Source organism: Lemur catta, chromosome 16, assembly GCF_020740605.2.
Source record: "Lemur catta isolate mLemCat1 chromosome 16, mLemCat1.pri, whole genome shotgun sequence".
Lineage (NCBI taxonomy): Eukaryota > Metazoa > Chordata > Mammalia > Primates > Lemuridae > Lemur > Lemur catta.
In genome coordinates, this window is record NC_059143.1 from 22,814,461 (window position 1) to 22,830,880 (window position 16,420).

Genomic DNA, 16,420 nt, shown 5'->3' on the forward strand with positions numbered 1-16,420 from the left:
AAGGTTGGGGACCACTGTTACAGTAAACACACACACACTGATATACCATGGGTGTACATACTTTAAGCACATACTCATATTTTGTGGGTGTGCATGCTTTAAGAACAAGAAAGCAAAAACACATTTCTTGACTTACTCTCATTCACTATCTATAGCTGGATTGAAGTTAGGAAGAGATAAGAATACACAGAATTGTGGCTTACAAATTTGTCAACCTATTTTAGATGGATTAGCTACAGTCAACAAAGAAAAAAATTGCAACTTTTCCTAGAAAATGGGAATGTATGAATGAAATCTGCAAAATAAAAAATTATTGAGTAAAGCTTCTGTTTAATATGCTTGACAGACTCCCCAGCTGGAAAAATATGAGGATAGTTCCACCTGAATATGATATAGAATAGAAGAAATAACCACTACCTGGGGCCATCCCTTGGCATAAAACTTTGAACTCTATGGGAGCTTCTTTCTTTAATTTTTGAGTCCAGTGGAGTGACAGACCCATAATATTCCTTTAACAAGGGGACAGCTATACACACAGTTCCTTTCTACTCTACTTTTTAGAGCAAGCATTACAGCCATCCTCACTTGCAATCCCTCTGAATACATGTCCCCACCTCTTCTCTCTGTTGACTTTGTTCTCCTCACTCTCACCAGTTCGCCACATTTTTCTTAAAAACAGTTGGACCACTTACTCTTCTCTTTAAAACCTGCCCTGGCTCTCCAGTGGCTGTGAAGTTGGCCCTCAACCCTGATTGGCCCACTCAAGTCACCTGCAGCTTTTCCTAGACAGTGGGGATGAAGGAACTATTGGTTCCATCGTGCTGTGGAGAAGCTCAGGTTGGAGAAGCTCAGGTAGCAGCAGCTCTTCAAGTCTCCTCAGGTGACTCTAATATGCTGCCAGGGTTGCTAAGCACCTGCTGGCCTTTAAGATGAAGCTCACCCTCTTCCCAGTTGCACACAAGGTCATTCACCATCTGCACCCAGCCCACTCCCTGTCACCTTCTGCCACTCTGAGATTTGCAAACGCACTCACCTATGCCTGGATAACTTCTCAGCATCCTTCAACACTCAGCTCAGATGAAAATCTCTCAGAAGCCTTTCCTAACTCCCCCAAGTAGAATTATTCCCTCACTTTCAGACATAGACTCTCTAATCTCTTTTGTCTCTTACCCCTTGTATTATAGTTAACTGTGTAGACAGACATCTTTCTCTTCTACTCTGCTGGGAAATACTTGAGCACACAAAGCCAGTCATTGCAAAGCGAAAACTTAAATCCATATCTCTCACCTTAATTATTTCCAGTGATATACAAATGTAACCAAAATAAGCATTTCTTTACCTTATCACTCTCAAAAAAAAATTACAAGTGAATGGAGAAAAAAAAAAAAGCTATCCTGGGATTCCTCAGGCCTTGATTCTTGTTTAACCTCAATAAGTGTGTCAAACAAATAGTTATCATGCAAGACCTTCTGCAAATGGTTCTACAAAGAGATGGTGGGCCACCCGCTCACTACTTTGCAGAGGTATATTTGCCAACCAAGATTATAAAGATAGTTTGTCTGTGCCACCTGGGAATTTTTAAAGTCAGGAAAGACATTACTGCACATAAATCAATGAATATTCTGTGAATGACCCTAGCTTGCAGTGATAGGAATGTATTATGGGCCTTAGTTTGTTCAGTCCTCACTACACCCTGGTGAGGTAAGGTATTTCTTCAGAAGTGGAGAGTTGAGGATAAGAGACATTGAATTATTGTACCCTGAGTCACACAACTATTTAGTAGAACCAGGAATCAAACCATGTTACCATAGCAAATTCGGGGTTTTTTCCACGGCACCTTACAGCCTAAAAAGACTATAATTATATTTTGCTAGTCTAAAAAGAGGTACTCTGCTTTATAAACATGTTTCTAAACTGAAGTCTCATGAGTTAAGAATTCTAAAGCTTTCTCTATCTCAACATTACAATGATTTCTGAAACTGTTTTGCTAGATAAAAATAAAAGGATCCATTCATAGCATCTTGCATAGAGTCCTCTTGCAGGATGGTATTTTTGTGACACTTCCTTCCTTCTAATTTTATTTTTACTCCAGGCCCTAGATTATGAACAAATACAAACCCTGCAATTTGGTATTGCCGTCAAAAACAAAGCTGAATTTCACCGATCAGTAATCTCTAAATACCGGGTTCAGTCAACACCAGTCACAATTCAGATAGTGAATGTAAAAGAAGGAATTACATTCCGTCCTGCTTCCAAGACATTTACAGTGCAAAAAGGCGTAAGTAGTAAAAAATTGGTGAATTATGTCGTGGGAACATATCAAGCCATCGATGAAGACACTGGCAAAGCTGCTTCATATGTCAGGTAAGACTATTTTTAAGATATCTGATTATTTCTTGCTGTAGTTTTAATCTATAAGCTATTACAACATAACACAAAGACTATTATATGCCAAAAATAAAGATACAAAGTTGACAAAAAGAAGGAGTTGAGTAACCCAAGAAATGGGTAACCCAAGAAGTAGCTAAATCATTAGAATATATTGTATTACTCAGCCTGAGCAAGAGTGAGACCCCATCTTCACAAAAGATAGAAAAATTAGCAAGGCCTGGTGGTACATACCTGTAGTCCCTACTACCCAGGAGGCTGAGGCAGGAGGCTTGCTTGAGCCCAGGAGTTTGAGGTTGCAGTGAGTTAGGATGATGCCACTGCACTTGAGCCAGGGTAACAGAGTGAGACCCTGTCTCAAAAAAAAAAAAGAATACGCTGCATTGGGAGCAAAGATAACATAAGCATAAATTAAGGTAGAAAATAAGAGAAGAATGCCTTAGGCTGTCAAGAGAGATTAGGAGGCCGGGCGCGGTGGCTCACGCCTGTAATCCTAGCACTCTGGGAGGCCGAGGCGGGTGGATCGCTCGAGGTCAGGAGTTCGAGACCAGCCTGAGTGAGACCCCGTCTCTACTAAAAATAGAAAGAAATTATCTGGCCAACTAAAAATATATATAGCAAAAAAAATTAGCCGGGCATGGTGGCACATGCCTGTAGTCCCAGCTACTTGGGAGGCTGAGGCAGTAGGATCGCTTAAGCCCAGGAGTGTGAGGTTGCTGTGAGCTAGGCTGACGCCACGGCACTCACTCTAGCCCAGGCAACACAGCGAGACTCTGTCTCAAAAAAAAAAAAGAGAGATTAGGAAAAAATCTCTTGGAAACTTCCAGTTGAGCCTTACAAAGGAGTACAAGTGCACCAGAAGACCAGGTTTTAATCATATAAAACAATACATATGAAGACACATATGCCTAAAATATAAAAGCACCATGCAAAATAATTGCTATGTGATAAAGAGCAAGGACATAGGTATTGTATTTTATTGTAGAGAGCAGAATTGAAAAACCAGGTTAATATATACTTAAGGATGAGAAAATATGATTTGTCCATGCTATGTTAATTTTCTATTGCTTTTTATAAAAGCATATTTCAATGTCTTATATTAAGTATAAGTATATTAAACATAAAATCAGTTATTTTCAATAAATATATAGTATCCCATATTTGAAAGACAATGATTTTTTTTTCTATTATAAAACAGATACGTCATGGGACGTAATGATGGTGGTTTTCTAATGATTGATTCAAAAACTGCTCAAATCAAATTTGCCAAAAACTTGGATCGGGATTCTACTTTCATAGTTAACAAAACGATTACAGCTGAGGTTCTGGCCATAGATGGTAAGAAAAATATTTGAATCATCCTTAGAGAAATGTTATTCCAATGGGCATTTCTTAACATATAGATGATTGATTATCTAACATGTTATCTTTATTACCAGACAGAGATAATTATCTTAGGGGTCTTGGGTCTCAAGTCTGGGGCAGCTGAATTTGAGACAAAAGACTGAGAGTTGCAACTGCTCAGTGGAGTTGGTAGTACTAGTGAATTCTCTATGTTTTGTCCCTGTAATTTGCTATGGTTGAGGCATGAATTTTTTGACCCTCAGAAATTCCTGGGTTTGAGAGGATGGATAAAGAATTGTAGAGAAAGCCCATCAGGGAAGCTCAACTCAAATATGAGAAGCTTCTGTGAGGTTACCTATGAGACTTCATGTACTTATGTCAAAGAACAATAAAATCTCTTCTTCTGGAATGTTCTAAAAGAGTATTCATTGAATGTGTATATTTCCCCAAGTATAAAATTAATTTATGCTTAAGGGAATGAACAAACACTCCCAAAAGAGAAAAAAATAAATACCAAAAATATTGCCATTTGGGAAAAATATTGCCATTTGGGCAAACAGCAAAAAGTACTAAGGGTAATAACAGAAATGACTCATAATCCTACCATAATCCTACCACAGAGATTTGGGTTTCTTTTATTGTTTTGGATTGTCAAGTGTTTTAAATTTTTCTTCAGTAAATGTTTACATCTTGGATAATAACAATAAATAATTGTTCATCCCAAGTACTTTGCCTCAAGCTTTAGAAACAAAAATCTTTCACACATCAATTACAAATGAAATCAGCACGTTTAAGAGAGATCTTGTTCTTATGTTGATAAGATTTTAATCAGTGAATTCATCACCTTACAGGTCTCAGATTTAAATTAAATTAATAGCCAATGCTACTAATTAATGACACCAGCCAATTTGGTAAATTCAGATGTGCTTTTTACAAGATGAAGAAATACGATGACATCTTTTTACTTCTGAAAATAATAGTTTCTCATGAGAAGCTACACTAACTTAGTTGCATAGAAGAAATGTAAAAGATTCTCCTTTTTTGTACAACTTTGTTCAACATGTTTCTTTAGCTCTCCAAATGTTATTTTTACAGAAACCACGGGTAAAACTTCTACAGGCACCGTACATGTTGAAGTACCCAATTTTAATGAAAATTGTCCGACGGTCACCCTCGAAAAGCAAGTAGTTTGCAGTTCATTACCTTTTGTGGTTGTCTCAGCTAGCGCACCGAATAATGCTAAATACACTGGTCCTTACACAATTTCACTGGAGGAGCAACCTGGAAAGTTACCAGTTGTGTGGAGTATCACAACACTCAATGGTGAGTAATAGTAAAGCTGCTTCCATAAATGAAAATTGCACCTTCTTTATATTTCCAGAAGGATGAGAGAGCTCACTTGTGAGCAAGGCCTTCCCAAGAGTAATTGAAAACATTCTTTGCAATAAAGATGTTGTCCTAGCCTTGTGAATTCTTTCTCTCTTCAGAAGAGAAAAAGGAATGATGTGATATAATGTTAGCACCATTTAATATTTTCTGTTTTTAATCTATTTTGGTTTTCATTTAATATTTTACTGTTTTAAATATGTTCGTGTCTACCTCTATATTGCAGCAAAAAATAGATTAGAGTCAGGCATCTCTTTTATCACAGAGCTGTCTAGATTTCAAAATACATAAACTTTTTGGGGCAGTCTGTGAGCAGACACAAGCACTGGAGACGTCAGCCTGCTCAAGGCTCATAGGAAGTGCAAATTAGACGGTCACTAGTCAGGAACATTGAGAGCTTGGTGGACTGAAATTTGTAAACCCATAGCCAATGTGGAAGAGCTAATCCATCCTTCCTTTTTCCTAAATTTTATCACACTCATTTTGCATTGTCTATGTTTTCCAGAAGTCTCCCAGAAATAGACATTAGACATCTTTACCATTTCTGGATTTTATAGTGAGCACCAGACCACTTCAAATCCTTTGCAAATTAACTCACTTTCCCCTAGCTCTTTTTCTGAGCCAATCTTGCTTCCTCTCACGAATGTGCTTTATGATACCCTTCAGTCAAAAGCCTCGGCCATTGCCAGAGTTACCAAAGGGGGCTTGTGCTCCAAGGCCACCTTCTCTTGGGCCTTTCTGATCCTGGTGTAAAGATCTAGCTCCAAACTGTGCACATAGCATTTACCACCAAATGAGTTTACCAGATACATGGCCAATGAAGAGGCTGCAAAAGAAAGATCAGAGAGGGCCAGGACATGGCACTAGACATACCTGCCCAGGTGAGGCTGGGCAAAGCAGCAGTGGTTGGACTGGGAGGGCAAGGCACAATGTCAAAGGGCATGGTGGTGTCAAAAATGATTCAAGCAACACAACACTGAAGTATATGAGAGCAGCCACAGGGTCCCTCTCAGAAAAGGGCCACATGGCAATGGGGAATGGAGAACCATCTCAGGAGTCAGACAGGCAGCAGGCCAGCACCACAAGGGAATCCTACACAGCAGGGATGGGAGAGAACTGAGGGGAGCAGTTGACGTAGCAGCAGCCAAAGCTGGAACTCAGTCTTGATAAGTCAGACACAGAAACACAGAGTGAGGGGAAGACTACACTCAGGGGGCCACGCAAGCCCAAGGACTGGCGCGGCCATTCAGGAGAGTGGTTAAGCCCCCGAAGAGGGGAACCTGGCATCTAAATGATGCTCGCCTCTTGTTCTCTCTAGTGAGAAAAGCGGGGTAGGACTGAGTTTCCTGTGGGAGAATAATGGCCCCACATGGGGCAGAGAGGAGGACAAGAAAGCAGGTGTAGACAGATTCACCCACTCGAACCCTTTACAGCCCTCAGCACTGCTCAAACCTCACTGTACTATCAGCCCCGCTATTTGTGGTAACTCTAGCTTTGCCAACAAAAATAAGTAGTTTTAAGAGCAAAAGACACTGCTATGATTTGCATGTGTCCCCGAAAGGTCATGTGTTGAAAACGTAATCCCCAATCAACAATGTTTAGAGGTGAGACCTTTAAGAGGTGATTAGGTCACAAGCGCTCTGTGCTCCTGAATGGATTAATGTCATTATCATGGGATAATGACATAATGTCATTATCTTTGTTATCACGAGAGTGGGTCATTATAAAGGGGTGCCCAAGTCCCTTTTGCTCTCTCACACTCTCTTGACCTTCCATCATAGGATGATGAAGCACAAAGGCCTTCATCCGATACTGGAACCTTGATCTTGGGCTTCCCAGCCTCCAGAACCAAGAGAAATAAATTTCTTTTCTTTATAAATTATCCAGTCTGTGGTATTCTGTTATAGCAACACAAAACAGACTAAGACAGACGCCTTGTCCTACTACTGATTTGTATATCGTTTCTCTACAGGTACCTCGGCACTCCTAAAAGCTCAGCAACAGGTATCTCCTGGAGTGTACAGGATCTCCCTGGTCATTACGGACAGTCAGAACAATTGGTGTGAGACACCAGAGAGCCTGACTCTGGAAGTCTGTCAGTGTGACAACAGGGACACCTGTGGAACTTATAACCCAAACAGAAACCCTGGGGCCAAGTACGGAACGCCAGCCTCCGGGAGGCTGGGGCCTGCAGCCATCGGCCTGCTACTCCTTGGTCTTCTGCTGCTGCTATGTGAGTACGCCAGTGCTTCATTCTCTGTCGCATGGGGGGGGTCCTCGTTTGCAAAGGCCTCCACGCTGCCCTGCTCATCCGTGCAATGCAGGAAGAACCATTCTCTGTTGTTTTACAGGCAGCGCTAGGGGGAAATGGTATTTTCAGGAAAATTCTGAAATGTTTAACTTGTCACAACCTATGTTAATACAGCAAAGCATGTCATATATATCAGACATTTAGAAAACAGCACAAGATAATCAAGAGAGAAAAAAATAAATAATGAAAACTCTCTGCACACTGCCAGCCAGTAAGTTCATGGTCAAAATTATATCTTTATCCGTGAGTTTGGCACTTTCTAAAATGTTTTTTCTACATTCAAGTCTCATGAGACTCTAAGATAAAAAGAGAACCCTGGTCAAATGAACTTGGGGAAAATGTATAGGCTGTCATAGGCTTTGAACTTGATAATGCACATTGATATAGATGTGAGAAGTTCTTGTTTAATCCAGCATGTCCTCAAAAGAAATTACCACCTGAATATACATCCCCTTTAAGACTTTCACAGTTAATATGAGTAAATTTATTAAGCACATTTAGGAAAGCTACTCATAAGTATTATTTCTCAATAAGAGTAAAACTTATTTTATTTAACATACAGGTTTCTGAAAAGTTGCATTTGAATCAAAAATCAAAACCAAAATCTTGTGAATCAAATAATATTTTGAATATAAGAGGTCCCTATTTAAAAGGATGTCCTGGAAAAGTATTATATAAATAAGAGAAATCCCTGCAAAATTCACAATCCCTTCCCTAATTTATTATAAAATCATGGACTTTTAGAGTTAAAATTAATTTTTATTACGATCTATTCCACTTCAAATCCTTCATTACATTTTTTTTGTAACTTATGAAATATTTTAAAACCACGAAAAAGTAGAGAAAATTACATGACAAGCACATATATATACTACTTAGACTTAACAGATACTAGTGTTTTGCCATATTGGTTCAGGTCTCTTTTGTAAAAAGAGAAATAAATTGCTAAAGATACAGCTAGTGGCCTCCCACACACGCTATATATTTCCATTTCTCCTTTCCCCAAAGCATTTACTATGCTGAAGTTACCATGCATCATTTAGTTTAATAGCTGAAATTGACATGCAGAGGTTTAGTTTTTCAATATCATATTATCCAACTTCAACAACAAAGATTTTTCAAGTACTTCTATGTGAGTCACTATGCTAGCTTCAAGCTAAAAAGGAAACTTGATTCTGGTTTTCATGCAGTTCACAGACTTATGCATGTTTAACTATATGGGAAAAAAATCATATTATGATAAAGCTGTAATAGAAATGACTATGAAGGGATATTACAGAAGGCTTCACAGAATAGGGGAATCAGCCAATGAAGCCTTGGAGAATAAGTAGGATATCATAAGTATAAAAAGAGGGAAAGGAAACCCAAAAGTAGCAGCACAAGTCAAAGCCAGAAAACACTTAGGATATTTTAGAAAGCACACAGCTTCAGAGGGCTAAAGCATGGAGAAATTGCAGAACATGAAGGAGATATAGATAATGCTTTGGGAGTAATTTGAAAGGGCTTACATACACATGCTGTGGTGTTTGTACTTTAAGCTATGAGAAAGGGGAGTTGCTAAAAGCATTTAAATAAGAGACTAACATGATCGTATTTGTATTTCAGAAAGATAACTCTGGCAGCAGTGTGTACTGTAAATTAGAGGTCAGATTTAGAGCCATGACGTGAGAAGGAAAAGAAAGGATAGGTGGGCAAGGCATTAATTACAGTGGCAGCTGAGAAGGATTTGGAGACTAACTGCTATGGTCTGAATGTGGGCATTCCCCCAAAATTCATATGTTGAAACTTCAACCCCAGTGAAGTAGTATTAAGAGGTGGGGCCTTTGAGAGGTGATGAGGTCATGGTGGCATCAGTGCCTTTATAAAAGAGGCTTGAGGGAGGCTGTGTGCCCCTTTCATCATGTAAGGACACACAGAAGACCCTCACCAGACACCTAATCTGCCAGATCCTTGATCTTGAACTTCCCAGCCTCCAGAGCTGTGAGAAATAAATTTCTATTGTTTATAAATTACCCAGTCTAAGGTATATTTGTTATAGCAGCTTGAATGGACTAAGACAGTCATGGATAAGAAGAATGGATAAGAAGCCCAGATGACACCCAGGAGTCTATGTTTGATAGTCAGTGGTTGCTGAAGTCATTAAATAAAATCGAAAATATCAGAGGAAGCATAGACGTGTAGGGAGGCAATAACGAGTTTAATTTGAAATGGGTAATTCTGAAGTGTGTGGTATGTCCAGCAGGCCACTGCACATTTGGGATTGTGGCTCAGAATGGCAGTCAAAAGAAATATACTATGTTATTTCCACAATAATATTTGCTTCATGTGATTCTACCATTTGCAAAATGCCATCCTTCAAGTTTTATGTATGATAGAACATATTTTTCAGACTGTAGAGATATACTCAATGCTTTGAAAAACTTTCTCTGGATATATATGTAATATATATATATTTATAATATACTTATTATGATATATAATATATACACCCCAAATACACATTGCACATACAATGATAGGTAAGATTTCTAAAAGATTATTACGTCCATCTAAAAGATACTGACACCCAGGTTTACATTCATCATTCTTCCGAACTACTTTAACTCACAATGTTTAATCTTCTCACACATTTGACAAAGCCATAGAATTGAAGATGACAATACAGAAAGCCTTTAATATTTACATGAGCATTATATTAAATGTTGAGAAACTATATTAATTATATCCAACCTATTTTAGACACTTGGCCTAATTTTTTCCTACTATAGATGGGACTGGCCTACCTTGCACAACTAACATAGCCCATTCTAACAATACTACTAGGAAATCCTCGGAGCACTCACTACTGTCCTTTACCTATATTGACTCATTTAATCCTCACGACAACCTATGATATAGATACTATTTATTCCCCCATTTTATGGATGAATCAACTAAACAAAGAAAAATTGTATAACATGCCCAACGTCACCTAGCTAGTGAGTAGTGGAGGCAAAATTCAGACCTGAGAAATCTGACTCCAGAGGCTGTGCTCTTAAACCCCTCCCCAAGCCTTCTCTAAGTGAAGAGAGTTCAAACATTAGGATTCAGGTGGCCTTGGCAGGCTAGAAGTGGGAATGGGGCCACTGACAACACAGTGTGGGAAACACCTGCTTTCGAGAAAGAGTATTTCTCTCCTGGTCAATTACCATGAAAATTGCATTAATCTTCGTTGTCTAAGATGTGCACAGAAAGAATATTTACACTGGCAGGAAGGCCCCTCCAAGCTCAAGTCACAATTAAAAGTACATTGATAGCCATTTATTAGGTCATCACCCTAGTTACTGAGGGAGTTTGCTGGTTAATTACTGTTTACTAGGAGATAATTAGAGACTATATTACTAAAACATCATCATGCCCACCTAAAACATGGACCATCCAGGTAATACATTCATCCACAGATTGACCTGACACAATCTATATAGTCCCAGTGTGTACAATACAATAATCAAAAATATACATTAAGAAAAAGGATTGAGGAGCCAGCCGCCTTTATCATACATCAAACAGTGCCTATTTTAAGACAACAATATACATACAAAAAATGATCCAATCTCTCTCCTTCAGTTTCTTAATCATATGAAATTTGAGTGTGCTTTTCAAATTTTGTAGAGCATAATTTTGCTTTACAGTAGAAATTTTTATAATTATTCAAAATACTAGGCCTGGCGCGGTGGCTCATGCCTGTAATCCTAGCACTCTGGGAGGCTAAGACAGGTGGATCGCTCAAGATCAGGAGTTCGAGACCAGCCTGAGCAAGAGCAAGACCCCGTCTCTACTAAAAATAGAAAGAAATTAGCTGGACAACTAAAAATCTATATAGAAAAAATTAGCTGGGCATGGTGGTGCATGCCTGCAGTCCCAGCTACTAGGGAGGCTGAGGCAGTAGGATTGCTTAAGCCCAGGAGTTTGAGGTTGCTGTGAGCTAAGTTGACGCCACGGCACTCACTCTAGCCAGGGCAACAAAGTGACACTCTGTCTCAAAAAAAAAAAAATACTGCATTTTCTTTGTAACATTTCTCTGTAACAACTGTCATGTTCAATAGTTTCTAAGTGGTTCAAATGTTCTAACATTTTGTTTTGTTTTTCACTAGTGGCCCCACTTCTGCTGTTGACCTGTGACTGTGGGACGGGTCCTACTGGGGGAGTGACAGGTGGTTTTGTCCCAGTTCCTGATGGCTCAGAAGGAACAATTCAACAGTGGGGAATCGAAGGAGCCCATCCTGAAGACAAGGTAAGGACCTAGTTTGTGAAATATTTATTTCAATCATACAGAGAAAATATTGGGCCGGGCGAGGTGGCTCACGCCTGTAATCCTAGCACTCTGGGAGGCTGAGGCGGGAGGATCGCTCTAGGTCAGGAGATCAAGACCAGCCTGAGCAAGAGCGAGATCCCATCTCTATTAAAAAATAGAAAGAAATTATCTGAACAACTAAAAAATATATATAAAAAATTATCCAGGCATGGTGGTGGATGCCTGTAATCCCAGCTACTCTGGAAGCTGAGGCAGAATGATCACTTGAGCCCAGGAGTCTGAGGTTGCTGTGAGCTAGGCTGACACCACGGCACTCTAGCCAGAGCAAAAAGAGCAAGACTCTGTCTCCAAAAAAAAAAAAAAAAAACAATCACACAGAGAAAATATTGGATTGATATTGAGATAGGAAAAAGGACAGAGGGGAATAAAAATAAGAGACTTCTTAACCCGGCACCTTTTAGGATTTTAGCTCTTCAGATGTCAAATCATAAAAATGGTTACTCCAGCAAGAATTTGGGCTTCTTGTAACACTATCATTTTCAAAGGGACATATTTCACCTATATTGCCCTGAAATCTGGTTTGTTTTGAAATGTATTTTTGTTTTGAACGTGGTTTGCAGGAAATCACAAATATTTGTGTGCCACCTATAACAGCCAATGGAGTTGATTTCATGGACAGTTCTGGTAAGTGAACATCAAATTTATTTTTTAAAGCAATGAGTGAGTTAAATGAGAAATATTCAAAACTAAATATTCCAAATTATTTTCTTAATATTTCACATCTGTGTACACATGTCAGGAGCTGTTACCACTGAAATGGAGGAAAGATGTTTTAATATTTGTGTTAGTCAATTCCATGACATATCTGGCTTCAATATGTTAACTTATCCACTGATGCCACTGTTTTCAATATTTAAAGATGTGTTATACTTTTCCTTCAAACTTTAATAAACTGAAGTATAGCTCTCAGGAAATCAATTACTAATTTTTTAATTAGGAAAGACTTCACTCATATAGAAAAATGTAAAGGAAAATATAACAAACATCTATGTATCCACCACCCAACTTTATCAGTTCTTAACACTGGTCATATATGCAGTTAAAGTCTAGTGTGCACATCCTCGATCCTGTTCCCCTTCTTCCTTCCCTAGAAATAACAGTATCCCGATTTGAGTTCAATTACTAATCTTTACATCCAATCACAATGGGACATGATCACTTATGTTGTCATACACGTGAATTTGTTTATTTCTTTGGTTTACCAAGTGACTATTTTATTAATATTATCTCAATATCACAATTACACAGTAAACTAGAAGAACAATAATACCTGATGCCTAATATTAAAATTTGTCTTACTTACATACTTAGCAATAGATTATTTTTAAACATCCAGCCTGGAAAATCTGCATGAGATTTCCCCACATATATAACTGTCTGCATTTATCAGCTGCTACAATCCTCACCTGCTTCTCTTATTATAATTACATAGCAAGAACTATATTCAGAATTCTCTGGGAAAAAAACTTTCCATGAAAGCATAATGTAAAAGTAGCAGGCAGAATAGTCATGATTTGTTAAATTCTGTTTAGGCACCGAGACACCAAATTAGCATCTGCTAATTTGTATGATTACTTTATGTATATTTCCTCTTTTGTTTCCATATTGAGCCAATATTACTGCTTAATTACATTTTTTTTTAGTGAAAACAAACAAGCATTGCATTAAAAGCTTCCCATAGCTGTGACCTGTTTTTACTTTTGTACTTCTGATTGAAAATCTATTTCTTTGCACACTTTTTAAATTAGCGTGTTTTTAGAGCTTTTTCATCTGTTAATATTCCGTCCTCTATTACTCTCACATAACATGCTGTGGAGTGTCCTTATCACCTCTAGTCATATAATTGTATTTTCTCCCACTTACTAGTTTTACATGGCAACTGCTCGTGGACATCAAAGACTAGTTTTAAAAAAATCAACAAAAAGAAAAAGAGAAAAAAAGAAGTAAAAAATAATCAACAAATCACAGCACAAGATATTACAAAATTTTCTCCCTTGTTTTTAGAAATTTGTACGCATACATATACCGGAGGGACGGTGGTCGAAGGCGCTTCGGGAATGGAACTGACCACTAAGATTGGGGGAGCTACAGGAGCCGGAGGTGCAGCAGGCTTTGCAGCAGGGACAGTCTCTGGTGCCGCTGGGGGGTTTGGAGCAGCCAGTGGACTTGGCATCTGTCCCGCGGGGCAGTCCGGGACAATGAGAACAAGGCATTCCACTGGAGGAACCATCAGGGACTATGCTGATGGGCCAATAAACATGAATTTCCTGGACTCCTACTTTTCTCAGGTAATATTTAGTAGAAAATTTCGTGGTTTTGTTATCTTATTTACATTAGAGATCTTTTTATTGGATGATATACTTCAGCCTTGTAGTTTTTTTTTTTTACAGCTTATTAAAATGTAAGAAAAAATAGATTTCTTTGTGCCAAAATAATACAGATAACCAAAGGTGGCTGTCAAAATTGGGTAGCTAATCAAAAAGAAGAATGGGTAGATAACCATAAAATGAGCACGTATAGCAAGTGGCACCTCATCCCCCTCCAACTGGACAAACAACTGGGAGTGAATCTTCTGTAGCTCCTCTTTGAGAATACAAAGCCATTTATTTTGTATTTCCTACATGATAAAGGAATATTGAAATATGTGTGCATATATTTTCCTGAAAGAGAGTTATAGTATTCTTCATATGTTCAAAGGAGTCCTTGTCCAAAAGAAGTTGAAGAACCACTGAGTTAATGATTCAAAAATAAAAGGGGAAAGAAAGGATGAGATTGAAGATTAGCGACAGGAGGAATGAAGTGTCAGGAAGCACAGAACAGAAAAGGAGCAAGGGTACAAGAACTTTGAGAGGCAGGTTGCTTGCCTCTTTTTTGGTAACTAAAGGTTAGTGGGCAGAGAGACATAGTTAGAACAGGTCTCACATCAAGTTTTAGTAACAGAACTGGTAAATACAGGGATCTGACCTAGTATCCACGCAGGTAAAAGCCGACATTGTGTTTAAGGAAAGTCTGCAGGGCAGAGGGGGTGGGTGTTTGGGATAAGGATTCTTGGGATATCTCAAGGCACGATGTGAGCTCTAGTTACAAGTCAGGCTGCCACAAGGTTTGTAGTGTCTAAGCAAAGGCTTTAATCAGGGTGAGAGCTGTCTCAAAGAGTACACAGTGGGATAGCTCCCTTACCACCACCCCAAACACAAAGACATGCATTAACACAATTGTACACAGAGACCCTCACACTTAGCTCAGTGAATATCCTCCAGGTGCCATATACACATTTGCTCTGTAGACCTAAATCCTTATAAGTGCCTTCAAAACCAAGAACTAAAGCATAGGCCTAGGTTAGACTCAATTTTGAGGGAATGTCAACCATCCTACTGTCCAAACACCAGATAAGTTTTTGAACAAAATTTTAAGTAGAAAGAGTAGCCCTTTACTCCTATGGATTGCCTAATTTGTGTGTTCATAATTAAACTCTGTGTTCTATGAACAGTATTATATTGTTCAACTGGCTCTCCTTAAAATTCATTTTTTCCACTTTTTCTCCATCTTTAGAAAGCAGCTGCCTGGGTGGAGGAAGAAAATGGGCCGGAATCCAACGATTGCTTATTGATCTATGACAACGAAGGCACAGATGCCTCTGGTTCTGCCGCGGGCTCCCTGGATTGTTGCAGTTTTATTATGGATGACCTGGATGACAGCTTCTTGGAATCACTTGGCCCCAAATTTAAAAAACTTGCGGAGATAATCCTCAGTGCTGATCATGAAGCCGATCAGGCTCAGCTACCCGCTAAAGAAGGCGGTTATGGGGTTGAATCCCGCAGCCATACCACACAAGTCCTGCAGTCAGGACCCGTTAGGTGCCAGACGTTGTCAGGCAGTGAAGGAGCATCCGCTTTGTCTGCCACTTGGTCTGTCCAGCCAGCTATTCCCATCCCTGACCCTCTGCAGCATGGTAACTATTTGGTAACGGAAACTTACTCGGCTTCTGGTTCCCTCGTGCCACCTTCTGCTGCGGTCTTTGATCCACTTCTCACACAAAATGTAAGAGTGACAGAAAGGGTGATTTGTCCCATTTCCAGTGTTCCTGGCAACCTAGCTGGCCCGACACAGCTACGAGGGTCACGCACTGTGCTCTGTACAGAAGATCCTTGTTCCCGAGTGATAGGATCAGAATGAAGTGGAATAACATTATTAGCCGAATCTGCATATTTGGACCAAATTATTTGAAATTGCAGAGCTCACTGTACTGGGCTAATTTGGCACTTATTAGCTACTCTCATAAACTGATCATGATTATAATTTAAATGTTCGGGTTCATACAAACTGGATTATGCTGTCACTCCTAATTCTCAAATACTATTCAAATTGCAGTAAACCTTAATGTTTTCTAAAACTCTTAACATCATATTCAGCAAGAAAACTTCCTAAACACTTATAAGCTATTTTTCCAGTGCCAAAGGAATGTGCTATCACTTGAAAATGCAATGTGGTTTAGTGAATTAAGCATCTGGAGTTAAGAGCCCCAGTTTTTGTCTCTGTCACCTTTTCTGATATCATGGATAATGATATAAGAAACACAAGGTATTTGCTAAAGCTTTTTGAGCTGCTTGGAAAAAGGGAAGTAGTTGCTACTGAGT

The 16,420-nt window shown here is 39.0% G+C and overlaps 1 protein-coding gene across 1 annotated transcript in view; it reads left to right on the forward strand.

Annotated features, from left to right (window-relative positions):
- Positions 1–16,193, forward strand: part of DSG3 (desmoglein 3) — a 30,273-nt gene extending 14,080 nt beyond the window's left edge. Inside the window, exons 9-16 of the mRNA XM_045527220.1 lie at positions 2,093–2,364; positions 3,587–3,726; positions 4,828–5,055; positions 7,091–7,351; positions 11,563–11,702; positions 12,344–12,407; positions 13,788–14,071; positions 15,336–16,193. Of these exons, the coding sequence (XP_045383176.1) occupies positions 2,093–2,364; positions 3,587–3,726; positions 4,828–5,055; positions 7,091–7,351; positions 11,563–11,702; positions 12,344–12,407; positions 13,788–14,071; positions 15,336–15,959 (2,013 nt within the window). The 3' untranslated portion in view covers positions 15,960–16,193. The remainder of the gene's footprint in view (positions 1–2,092; positions 2,365–3,586; positions 3,727–4,827; positions 5,056–7,090; positions 7,352–11,562; positions 11,703–12,343; positions 12,408–13,787; positions 14,072–15,335) is intronic.
- The last annotated feature ends 227 nt before the right edge of the window (positions 16,194–16,420 follow it).